Raw genomic sequence first — 13,352 nt, forward strand, 5'->3', positions numbered from 1 at the left:
GGATTTGGTATTGATGTTCCAGATGTTAAATGTGCCTATTGGTCAATGTTGGGTAACTGGGAGAAGTAGAGCTGTCTCAGATCTAAGATGTCTCAAGAGAGATCATGACATATCCTTTGAACAAAGGGCATTAGGGAACTGGGTCAAGAGCAAATAGTTGAGAAATAAAAGTGGTTTCCTTTTGCTTGCCTACTCAAAATTATTTTCACAGAATTGATGATGGGATGGTGGAGGTTTCATTTCCAAAAGAGGGAAGAAATGATAAAGAAATATTACTTTATAGCTATAACATACCCATGGAAACCCAATTTTATCTAGAAATGAGCACTCCCAAACTTAAAGAACTCTCTGAGTGATTCTCACCCCTGGGTCATTACATTCCAATTGCTGAAAGATTGTAATTTAACCTAGTTAAATTTGAATCTCTTAAGAGCTGGGTCTAGGGCATTGGTATTTAATTTGAAATGGTCCTCAAGCTATTCTAATGTGTAGAGAACCCTTAGGTCCCGGAGCTTCCTGGCTTCTGTAGAAGCCACTTCTTCCAGCAGCCATCAGTGTGGAGCCCAGTGATGCACAGCCACCATCCTCTTTGTGTCATGTGAGACTTTGAAGCCTGCCTTTCAATCTTCTATCAAGGAACAGATAGAAGGGGACACACCTTTTCTCCCACAAAGGCTGCCTCCTTTGGCCTGCCTCTGCTTTTACCCTCCATTCCCTACTCTCCTCAGAATAAACAACTAAAATGGCAAGCCCACCATGGTAAAGCTAAGGAGAAACCTGGATGAACTTCCCAGAGAGGTAAAGAAGCTGTATGTGTGTCATGAGTGTGCTGCTCTCTGCCCTAGGAAAAGGAAGGGGAAATGTGTTCTATGTCAGTGGACTTCAGTAACATGGGATGGCTCTCAACTGGATTTCCAAGAATGGGGCTGGTGTATAAAGATACTCAATGAGAAAAATATCATCTAACATCAGTTATGGGTTGTTCTTATAATTTCCTCTAATCCACTGTGCTGAAGAGAGGGACTTACCCATTCTCTCCTACTTGACCTGTTCACAGTGAAAGCTAATTAAAGAAAGAAAATTTAGATTATTTAATATGATGGTCTTCTATGTCAAATCTAAAGTTCCAGAGATGTGATTTTTCTATAAATGTAAGACTTATTTATATTTCACACTTTAAATAGTGGCTTAGAGGTAGTTAAAAGTTTTAAGCATTTCTGTTTTAAAAGTGGATTTTCCCTGGGTTTGGATGGATATGTTTGCCTTCCTCGATGCAGTGATGCTGTTTTTCCAACAAACAAAGCAAAGCAAGAGGGAGTCAGCAACATAGCATAGCTCCACAAGTAGCTCCCCTTCCCAGCCCAGTTCTGTAGTTCCTGAGTACCTCTGGGATAAGGAGAGGAAGAGGCAGGTCTACTTACCAGAGTCATGTTTCAGTAATTCATCCTTTATCATCTTGAATCCATCTCCACCACTGGCCAAGTAGCTTGGGAGGGTCACTGTATATACCTCATCCATTTTAAGAGGCTCGTAACTGGGTACTCGACACTTAGTGCAAAGGACATCTAATTGGACCACTCTGTCCCCAGGTTTTCGGGAGAGATCATATACCACATGGATTCCTAGAAAATAAATGAATCTGTATGTTTTCACGGGATCCAACCAGAGACTTCTATTAACTAAGAAGGGGATTTTGGCCTACATCTGGAATTCGGAACTAGGCTTGGTTCTCCGTTAGTTCAAACTTAAGTGAAATTTCATCAAGGGAATGGAAGTGACACTGCCGCTACCCTTTCTTGGTTAGCTTCATCCTTGATATCCTCTAGGAGACATGAGAACCACTGGAAGGGAAAATGGCTCTAGATTAGAATGAGCAAGGTTGATTCTGCAGGGGGAAACCACAACTCTTTCCTCACCCTCAGTTTTTAAATATTGAGTTCCAGTAACTTGTGGCTTGGAAAATCAGAAACATATGAGAGGCACAGAGTATTCATAACAATTTTGAAGACTAAGAAGTAATAAATAGGGATTGGGTGATTTTCACAAAGAATGTAGGTACCCAGCACTTTGCCAAAACCATCAGACCTGCTGTTTCCTTAGCTCCCTCCTGGGAAAATGAGCACATCCTCCTGGATGTCAGGTTACCCTATGGACAGCAGGCCAGGGCCCCATACTGCAGCTGCTCAATCCTGCAGCAATGTGTCCTGCAAAGGGAAGACTCGCCAAAGCAATTAGATCCATCAAGTGGGGCCACTGTGACCTAAAGGTAAAAACTGGGGCCAGAATATGGTCCTGGAGTAAAATAAGATGATTAAGGATTAATTCACTGGACTGTGAAATTAATTATTGGAGAAATCATTTCAGAAACCCTTAATGATATGACAAACATTTATTTCTGTTCAATATTCAATGTAATCCAAGAGAATAGTGAGACAGTTTTTCTCATTGTACTTGATACTTGAGGACTTGCCAGGTCATAGTAGGATTAGAATCAGATTCCAGTGCCTGTGCAGGCTTCCCCTCCCAGAAATCATCCTTATTAACACTGATTGATACTGCATTCCTATGAGCCTCCGCATGGTTCCAGGCAATTAATGACTAGAATAGAGGAGAGTTGTTTTTCTTTTTTAACAAAGAATATTGAATGCTTAAACAACTAAGATTGTAATAAACCTTAAGGCAGCTGACCTGCTTCATGTTTAGAGGGTCAGCTCCTGTGGAGGACCCATCTAAGATCCAATTCAGATTTGGCAAATATTGCCTATTGTTTGGGGGCTTTGATCCCAGTCTAATCTCAGTGGTCTAAGAGTCCATAAGCATTGAGAAATGATGTAAAGGTGTTGGGTGGGGAAACCCCAAACAAGCCTGGTCATAGAGGTCCTGTCTTGGTGAGCACAAAACTGACCCAACCATCAAGAAATCCTATATCACCTTGGATGGGTGACTTACCGCCCACCTGTAGGAACTCTCCTGTGGACTGGCCGTAGCGATACACGCTGTGCTCAAAAGCCTTCTTCAGGGTGGAGCCTTTTAATTGGACCAAGTCAAATGTGCCTCCAAAGGGCAACACAGCAGCCAGGTTCTCCCAGGTAATCGTGCCTGGAGGCAATCCCAGATGAGGGAAGAAGGAAAGTAGCTTGAGAAAACTCTTTACCCTAAGACAAAGTTCTCAGGGTCAGCTGAGGAGGTGAGGGGGATATGAGGCTGTTAGAGAAACAACTATGGAGGGAATGGACTGAAAAGCCTTCATTCTGCAGTCCACACTGAGCTGGGGTGGAGCTCACTAACAGCTGTGGCTCAGCCTTGGATATCCTGGTTTAGGGCTGTATCTCTAGTACGTTGTATCGTTTGCTCAGTTTCTCTGGACCGGCAGTATGTCCCTGCTACCTGTCCCTGTTGTCTGACAATGAAATGAACTCCAGGTCTTACACTGATACTGATTGGGTTTGACAGTATATCAAGAGTGTCATGGATATATCTGTCTTGTCAATTTGTTTTACAATATGATATAATCTTGGATATCTGTAAATATGCTAAAATACCAACTTAATCCAATTGTATATCTTTTCTAGCACAAGAGACTGGTAGTTATATCTTTCTCTTTCCAGATGCCAAGGTGGAGGCTGTCAATAATTTGCATAAATCAGCAGCAATTAGCATTTAGCTTTGCAAGTCAGAAATGTAGACCAAGCTTGGGTTCTGCTAACCCTCACTGCAGTACCTATGTATGAATACATATGAGAATGCTTGTGTGTATCTTTTGGACTCACAGCTAACCCAAACTAAGACACTGACATTTTGGTACATGGCCGACTGCACAGGTGAGCAGAGGAGTATCAGTGCAGGGACCTCAGAGGGGAAGCGGGTCAGAAAGCCAGGGATGCTGGGCCTGGAGAGCATACCATTGTTGTGTTCATCAATGGGTGACCGGATGCCACCTCCATTTAAAATGCACATGGACACATGGTTCCAGAACATTTCATCTGGGTGTCTAAGGTTGTTGTTAATCTGCAATAATAGCAAAAATATACATTAGTTGTTTTGAGTCTTCTTCCTCAGGATCAGTTCCAGGAATCTGGTTAGTTCTCCTGAGAAAATAAAACTGTTCTTTCCCTGCTTCTCTGTTCCCAGAGATTCCTCAACTGTCATTAGTCAGAACTAGTTTTATGCTCTATTAGTCATAAAACAATTATTAAACTACTTATCTTCAACTAGTTTATTTATCCTCTGTTAATCAGAAGCAAAAATATGATGCTGTGACCAGTCCCATTTTATACTCTTAGGAATGGGAAGCTCTTGGCCCCCTCTCCTAAAACCCCTGTCCTCCCGGGCTGGTGGGCCTTAGAAAAATGGTCTCTCAAGGTGTATCCCTGGTGTTGAGATGGCTCTAGTGTGGACTGGCCTGCAGTGCTGCTCCTCATAGTCCCCTTCAGGACAGGCAGGGACCTCAAGCCCGCTCAGTACAAGACTTCATGGCTATCAGAAACCAGCCTCCATGTGTATGTCCCAGCCAGGTCCCAACCTGGCAATTTTGGAGAGACAGAGAAAGCGTTCTAAAAAAGGAAAATCATATCCATTCTGACTTTTATTTTATAAAATGTATGTTTAATTTTATAAAATACGTTTAGTTACAAGAAACAAAATGATTTTTTTTTTTTTTAAATACGGCCCAGAAAGTAAAAGTTCTCTTATATTTGCCCCTGCCTTTTTAACAGAGAGGTAAGCACGGCTAACAGACTGGGGTGCTTCTTTTAGATTTTTCTCTAAACATGTACAAACTGGCTTCTCTCACTCTAACTGCAGGATGCTGAGGAGCCAGTATGGTTCTCATCTTTGAAAGCATGAATGTTGTCATTTACTTGGCAAACTTTTATTGGGTGTGATTGTATTCTAGGCACAGGGCAGTGGGCACTGCATGCTGATCCCTGACAAAGGAACAGCCTCATGGGTGCCCCTGTGAGCCTGTGGGAGTGGTGTATCTGACCTGGGAGGCCTCAGTTCAGCATGACTCCCAGGAAGCTACCAAGGCCAGTCCGCCCCCACACAAATGCTCCTCAGGGGTAATCTTGCTCCACTCTTGGTAAAGGACTTATTATTATGATAATAATTGTGCTGTCATTTGGGGAAAGAGGTTTCAGAGACACAAGGTCAGGTTCTCTGGAGCCAAGTGAACAGATCAGGGAAAACCAGTCTTGCCAAGTTAGGGCCAAACAGATATGTTTTATCTCTCTTCAGGTTGGTTGAGTTTATTGGTGTCTTTGGCTCATCTTGCAGAAAGAAAATAATAACCCAAATTCAGACATTCAAGAAGGATACCTTAAAATAGAGGTTTTAATTTTTGTAAAGTAATTGTCACCTGATGTGGTCCAGGCACCTTGCCACCTTACTCAGTACAAAATCAGCCAAGCTTTTGTCTTTTTTTTGCAAAAGAAAACCCCAATTCTGCAACTATCAGTTTGGCCCTAATTGCATCTTCCTTCCTCTCCCCATGGTCCTTCCCTCCATTCTCTGCCCCTGCAATGGACTCACCATAGCATCACAGATAAAGTTGCCCATGTTACACTCTTTAAAGCGGCATGATTGAGTAGAGCCATCCAGATAGACAATCGTTTTCCCCAGTTCTTGGGTGGAATAATTGTCCAATTTTATTCTCCATTTGTTAATGTCTGCTTTGATGCTTGCATCTAGGAGAATAGAAAAGAAGGATTGAAGGAGGGAGGGGGGCGAGGGAAGAAGCCTGTAGTTAAAGCAGATCTCACAATGGGGTAATTCTGGAGAAGGAATCAGATTTTATCCAGCTTACCTACTGTGAGTACACATTTCTTAACCATATGTGTGTACGTTTTGGGTTGGCCATGAAATTTCCTTAGGAACATCTATTTTGTTTCTGAGTCCCAGACAAAAAAAAATAAGAAAGACACAACTTCATCTGATGAATAAAGAAACTGAGGACCATTGGACCTGGGCATCTTGCCCATGGCACACAGCCCCTTACTGGATGGGGTGCCAGGATTTGAGCCCTGCTCTTCACCAGTTGAAGTCCTTTGCTTTAATAATTAGCTCTTCTCTGAGCTGAGAGTAGCTTTTGCTTGTCAGAATCAAGCTTTTTAAAAGGCAGAAGAAGCCGTGAAGTACAAAGTCTGATGTTGAAAGCACTTGAAAAAGCAAATGGGGATTTTGGCCTTTGGGAGTATAGATATATATTAAAAATTTCCATATCTATAAAGAGGGTAAACTCAAGGGAGAAGCTAGATTTTTCTATTCTCCTGAAAACATTAAACAAAGAAAGGGTAAAATCTAGCCACCTATTTTTTTGAACTGGTGGAATATTCCACCAAATTTCACATACCTTCAGGAATGCTGCTATTCAGAAGAATGGGATTTCCATGCGAAGTGATGACATCTCCCTTTTCATCAAACTCAACCTTCAAATGGCCTAGGTATTTGCCAAAAGCATAGGCCTGGACCACAGGAACCTTCCGCCCATCATCGGAGGTGACTATAAATGGGTACTTCCCAACAGGCACCTCTGTACAAGGTGCAGTGCCTGAAATAAAAGAGCCAAAGCCGATCAAGTTAGTCCTTGTATGTGGCTGGCTGCAGGCCAACAGGCCCCTGGCAGATGGCAGTGAGTTTTAAATTGATGATTCACCAACTGCTGTTCCACATAGCTGTTCTTTCAGAGCCCTGCCTGGGTATTTGCCCATTTCTGAATGCCCCTTTTGGCACATGAATTTTTCCATTCTCAACTCACCAGGCATTTACTAAGCTCTTCCTAAGTCTAGGGCATTGTGCTGGGTGCTCTGGGGCCCCAAAGATGGAATATTGCTAAAATGATCCTACCTCCTTTCTGGCTCTGGCTCCATTCTCCCTAGCTAGATAGATGAGCCACACCACCTCACTTTACTGCACTTCACTTTCTTTGCCTGTAAAGTGGGTGAAATAACAATTCTTATTTCAAGAATCATTGAGGGCTGTTGAGACTCAAAATATCAAAGCTTCCTAGCATGGTGCCTGACAGGCATAGTGGGTACACAACACAGTTCTTTCCCTTAGAAAGTGATGGCAATCTCTAGAAACTCTGGGCACATAATCAAGAGCTTAGAATGATTCATGGAAGATGACCAGAAATGGCAAAGATCATCTTGGGTTTTGTTAAATTCTCCATCCCCTCAGATGCTGTTTGGAAGAACCGTGTTCAGTAAGTGCTGCACTCTTTCTTTCCCAGCTAAACCCTCACACCTATCATATTTTGTAGGTGTCTTGTCTCAAAGGGGCACCAAGGAGAGCTTGGAAGCTATCAATCATCAGAGGCTTCCTACACATGGGCTTGCAGGAGGGTGAGTGTGGCCATGTAGGGAGCATTTTTTTTATTGGTTGTTCAAAACATTATAGAGCTCTTGACATATCATATTTCATACATTAGATTCAAGTGGGTTATGAACTCCCATTTTTACCCCAAGTACAGATTGCAGAATCACATCGGTTACACATCCACATTTTTACATAATGCCATATTAGTGACTGTTGTATTCTGCTACCTTTCCTATCCTCTACTATCCCCCCTCCTCTCCCCTCCCATCTTCTCTCTCTACCCCATCTACTTTAATTCATTTCTCTCCTTGTTTATTTTCCCATTCCCCTCACAACCTCTTATATGGAATTTTGTATAACAATGAGGGTCTCCTTCCATTTCCATGCAATTTCCCTTTTCTCTCCCTTTCCCTCCCACCTTGTGTCTCTGTTTAATGTTAATCTTTTCCTCCTGCTCTTCCTTCCTGCTCTGTTCTTAGTTGCTCTCATTATATCAAAGAAGACATTTGGCATTTGTTTTTTAGGGATTGGCTAGCTTCACTTAGCATAATCTGCTCTAGTGCCATCCATTTCCCTGCAAATTCCATGATTTTGTCATTTTTTAGTGCTGCGTAATACTCCATTGTGTATAAATGCCACATTTTTTTAATCCATTCATCTATTGAAGGGCATCTGGGTTGGTTCCACAGTCTAGCAATTGTGAATTGTGCTGCTATGAACATCGATGTGGCAGTATCTCTGTAGTACGCTCTTTTAAGGTCTTCAGGGAATAGTCCGAGAAGGGCAATAGCTGGGTCAAATGGTGGTTCCATTCCCAGCTTTCCCAGGAATCTCCATACTGCTTTCCAAATTGGCCGCACCGTTTTCAGTCCCACCAGCAATGCTCCCTTTTCCCCACATCCTCGCCGGCACTTGTTGTTGTTTGACTTCAGAATGGCTGCCAATCTTACTGGAGTGAGATGGTATCTTAGGGTGGTTTTGATTTGCATTTCTCTGACTGCTAGAGATGGTGAGCATTTTTTCATGTACTTGTTGATTGATTGTATGTCCTCCTCTGAGAAGTGTCTGTTCAGGTCCTTGGCCCATTTGTTGATTGGGTTATTTGTTAACTTATTGTCTAATTCTTTGAGTTCTTTGTATACTCTGGATATTAGGGCTCTATCTGAAGTGTGAGGAGTAAAAATTTGTTCCCATGATGTAGGCTCCCTATTTACCTCTCTTATTGTTTCTCTTGCTGAGAAAAAACTTTTTAGTTTAAGTAATCCCATTTGTTGATTCTTGTTATTAACTCTTGTGCTATGGGTGTCCTATTAAGGAATTTGGAGCCCGACCCCACAATATGTAGATCAGAGCCAACTTTTTCTTCTATCAGACGCAGAGTCTCTGATTTGATATCAAGCTCCTTGATCCATTTTGAGTTAACTTTTGTGCATGGCGAGAGAAAGGGATTCAGTTTCATTTTGTTGCATATGGATTTCCAGTTTTCCCAACACCATTTGTTGAAGATGCTATCCTTCCTCCATTGCATGCTTTTAGCCCCTTTATCAAATATAAGATAGTTGTAACTTTGTGGATTAGTCTCTGTGTCCTCTATTCTGTACCATTGGTCCACCCGCCTGTTTTGGTACCAGTACCATGCTATTTTTGTTACTATTGCTCTGTAATATAGTTTGAAATCCGGTATCGCTATACCACCTGACTCACACTTCCTGCTTAGAATTGCTTTTGCTATTCTGGGTCTTTTATTTTTCCATATGAATTTCATGATTGTTTTATATATTTCTACAAGAAATGCCGTTGGGATTTTGATTGGCATTGCATTAAACCTATAGAGAATTTTGGGTAATATCGCCATTTTGATGATGTTAGTTCTGCTTATCCATGAACAGGGTATATTTTTCCATCTTCTAAGATCTTCTTCTACTTCTCTCTTTAGGGTTCTGTAGTTTTCTTTTTTCTTTTTTTTTTTAAAGAGAGAGAGGGGTAGAGAGAGGTAGAGACAGAGAATTTTTTAATATTTTTTTTTTAGGTATCGGTGGGCACAACATCTTTGTTTGTATGTGGTGCTGAGGATCGAACCCGGGCCGCACGCATGCCAGGCAAGCGCGCTACCGCTTGAGCCAAATCCCCAGCCCCTGTAGTTTTCATTGTATAAATCTTTCACCTCTTTTGTTAGGTTGATTCCCAAGTGTTTTGGTTTTTTTTTTTGAGGATATTGTGAATGGAGTGTTTTTCCTCATTTCCGTTTCAAAAGTTTTGTCGCTGATATACAGAAATGCCTTTGATTTATACATGTTGATTTTATATCCTGCCACTTTGCTGAATTCATTTATTAGTTCTAGTAGTTTTTTTGTAGACCCTTTTGGGTCTTCTAGGTATAGAATCATGTCATCCGCAAATAGTGATAATTTAAGTTCTTCTTTTCCTATTTTTATGCCTTTAATTTCTTTCATCTGTCTAATTGCTCTGGCCAGTGTTTCGAGAACTATATTGAATAGAAGTGATGATAGAGGGCATCCCTGTCTTGTTCCAGATTTTAGAGGGAATGCCTTCAATTTTTCTCTATTCAAAATGATGCTAGCCTGAGGCTTAGCATAGATAGCTTTTACAATGTTGAGGTAAATTCTTGTTATCCCTAGTTTTTCTAATGTTTTGAACATAAAGGGATGCTGTACTTTGTCAAATGCTTTTTCTGCGTCTATCGAGATGATCATATGGTTCTTATCTTTAAGTCTATTGATGTGGTGAATAACATTTATTAATTTCCGTATATTGAACCATCCTTGCATCCCAGGGATGAATCCTACTTGATCATGGTGCACAAGTTTTTTGATGTGTTTTTGTATCCGATTCACCAGAATTTTATTGAGGATTTTTGCATCTAGGTTCATTAGAGATATTGGTCTGTAGTTTTCTTTCTTTGAGGTGTCTTTGTCTGGTTTCGGAATCAGGGTGATGTTGGCCTCATAGAATGAATTTGGAAGAGCTCCCTCTTTTTCTATTTCCTGAAATAACTTGAAAAGTATTGGTATTAATTCTTCTTTAAAGGTTTTGTAAAACTCCGCTGTATACCCATCCGGTCCTGGGCTTTTCTTGGTTGGTAGTCTTTTGATTGCTTCTTCGATTTCATCCATTGATATTGGTCTGTTCAAATTGTGTGTATCCTCCTGACTCAGTCTGGGCAAATCATATGACTTAAGAAATTTATCAATGTCTTCACTATCTTCTATTTTATTGGAATATAGGTTTTCAAAATAATTTCTAGTTGTCTTCTGTATTTCTGTAGCATCTGTTGTGATATTGCCTTTTTCATCCCGTATGTTAGTAATTTGAGTTCTCTCTCTTCTTCTCTTCGTTAGCATGGCTAAGGGTCTGTCGATCTTATTTATTTTTTCAAAGAACCAACTTTTAGTTTTGTTAATTTTTTCAATAGTTTCTTTTGTTTCAGTTTTGTTGATTTCCAGTCTGATTTTAATCATTTCTTGCCTTCTGCTTCATTTGCTGTTGTTTTGCTCTTCCTTTTCTAGGGCTTTGAGATGAAGTGTGACTTCATTTATTTGTTGGTTTTTTCTGTTTTTGAGGAATGACCTCCAGGCGATGAATTGCCCTCTTAAAACTGCTTTCATTGTGTCCCAAAGATTCCGATATGTTGTTTCTGTATTTTCATTTATCTCTAAGAATTTTTTGATTTCCTCCTTTATGTCTTCTGTAACCCATTGATCATTCAGTAACATATTGTTAATTTTCCATGTGATGTAGGATTTTTCCTTCCTTCTTTTATCATTGATTTCCAGTTTCATTCCATTATGATCAGATAAAATGCATGGTATTATCTCCACCCCTTTATATTTACTGAGGGTTGCCCTATGGCATAATATATGGTCTATTTTTGAGAAGGATCCATGTGCTGCTGAGAAAAAAATATATCCACTTGATGATGGTTGATATATTCTATGTATGTCAGTTAAGTCTAGGTTATTGATTGTGATATTGAGTTCTATAATTTCTTTATTCAACTTTTGTTTGGAGGATCTGTCCAATGGTGAGAGAGGTGTGTTGAAGTCACCCATAATTATTGTGTTGTGGTCTAGTTGATTCTTGAACTTGAGGAGAATTTGTTTTATGAACGTCGCAGCACCATTATTTGGTGCATAAATATTGATAATTGTTATGTCTTGTTGGTGAAGGGTTCCTTTTAACAGTATATAATGTCCTTCCTTATCCCTTTTGATTAACTTAGTCTTGAAGTTGATTTTATTCAATATGAGGATGGCCACCCCTGCTTGCTTACGAGGACCGTGTGCGTGGTATATTTTTTCCCAACCTTTCACCTTCAGCCTGTGTATGTCTTTTCCAATCAGATGTGTCTCCTGGAGGCAGGATCTTGTTGGATTTGTTTTTTTAATCCATGTTACCAGCCTATGTCGCTTTATTGGAGAGTTTAAGCCAGTAATGTTTAGAGTTACTATTGATATATGGTTTGTACTTCCAGCCATGTTTGATTATTTATCTTTTTTTTTTTAATTTAGTTTGTTTCTCCATGATTAGCTTTCCCCCCATCCTCTGTCTTTACTGAGGCACTTCCCACTGATGGTTTTGGTTATTGTTTTTCATTTCTTCCTCGTGTAGTGTTTGCTCAAGATGCTTTGCAACGCTGGTTTTCTGGCTTCAAATTCTTTTAACTTTTGTTTATCACGAAAGATTTTTATCTTGTTGTCGTACCTGAAGCTTAATTTTGTTGGATACAGAATTCTTGGTTGGCATTCATTGTCTTTCAGTGTTTGAAATACATTGTTCCAGGATCTTCTCGCTTTCAGCGTCTGAGGTGAAAAATCCATTGTTATCCTTATTGGTTTACCCCTGAATGTAATCTGCCTCCTTTCTCTTGTAGCTTTTAATATTTTCTCTTTGTTGTGTATATTGGATATCTTCATAACAATGTGTCTTGGCGTTGGTCTACTGTGATTTTGTGTGCTCGGTGTCCTGTATGTATCTACAATTTGTATATCCGTTTCCTTTTTTATTTCTGGAAAGTTTTCTGTAATTATTTCATTCAGCAGGTTACTCATTCCCTTGGTTTGAATCTCTATACCTTCCTCTATCCCGATGACTCTTAAGTTTGGTTTTTTTTATGTTGTCCCATATCTCTTGGATGTTTTTCTCGTGATTTTTTACCAGCCTTTCTGAGTTGGCTAGACTCTTTTCAAGATGATATATTTTGTCTTCATTATCTGACGTTCTGGCTTCTACTTGCTCCACTCTGTTAGTGATACTCTCAATTGAGTTTTTAATTTGGTTTATAGTTTCCTTCATTTCTAGAATTATTGTTTGATTTTTTTTTTAATAATCTTTATCTCCTGATAAAGATGCTTAACTTCTTCTTTTATCTCTTTATGTAATTCAGTTTCAATGTGTTCTTTCACTGTTTGAATTTGCTGTCTCGTATCCTCTTTAAGGTTCCATTCCATCTGTCTAAGGTATTCCTTGAGTTCTTTATATGATCATTTTTCTGATGACTCTAGATCCTCCTGAATATTTAGGCTGTCCTGCATTGTTTGTACTCCTTTTCTTCCTTGATTTTTCATGCTGCTCATGTTACTTCTTGTTCTGTTTGACTGCTGACTTACTGTTTACTCCTATAAATTTATTTGATGCTTGGGAGGAAAGGTATTAGAAGGGAAGGGAAGAAGTCACTGTCGCCGCTGGTTTCAATGAAGTTATCTCCTCTGCTGCATTCTGGTGACATCAGTTCTCTGCCATGGTGGTATCCCATGCAAATGGCGACAGTTCGTTTCCCTTTGCCGGGTGACCAATGCAACGGGTGGGTCCTGACTGGCTCTCCCAAGCCCCGTTTCAATCCTGTGGCCACTGCCTATGAAGGCTTGGTTGGCATTTACCTCCGTAGGTGCAGAAGGGCCGACCAGTTGTTTCAGCAGGGTTGTTTAGTGCTGAGTCACAGCAGTTTGACTGTGAGAAGCAGGCGAACAGGAGAACACGAGCCAGGATTGTATATTGTTGCTTTAGGCGAGGGTGGGAGC

At 40.4% G+C, this 13,352-nt stretch overlaps 1 protein-coding gene across 1 annotated transcript in view; it reads right to left on the bottom strand.

Annotated features, from left to right (window-relative positions):
* The window catches only part of Nt5e (5'-nucleotidase ecto), a 51,837-nt gene that overhangs the window by 2,117 nt on the left and 36,368 nt on the right, over positions 1–13,352 (bottom strand). The window contains exons 4-8 of the mRNA XM_076858451.2: positions 6,350–6,547; positions 5,530–5,684; positions 3,903–4,008; positions 2,950–3,099; positions 1,422–1,622 (exon numbers count right to left, since the gene is read on the bottom strand). Of these exons, the coding sequence (XP_076714566.1) occupies positions 1,422–1,622; positions 2,950–3,099; positions 3,903–4,008; positions 5,530–5,684; positions 6,350–6,547 (810 nt within the window). The remainder of the gene's footprint in view (positions 1–1,421; positions 1,623–2,949; positions 3,100–3,902; positions 4,009–5,529; positions 5,685–6,349; positions 6,548–13,352) is intronic.

Source organism: Callospermophilus lateralis, chromosome 6, assembly GCF_048772815.1.
Source record: "Callospermophilus lateralis isolate mCalLat2 chromosome 6, mCalLat2.hap1, whole genome shotgun sequence".
NCBI classification, from domain to species: domain Eukaryota; kingdom Metazoa; phylum Chordata; class Mammalia; order Rodentia; family Sciuridae; genus Callospermophilus; species Callospermophilus lateralis.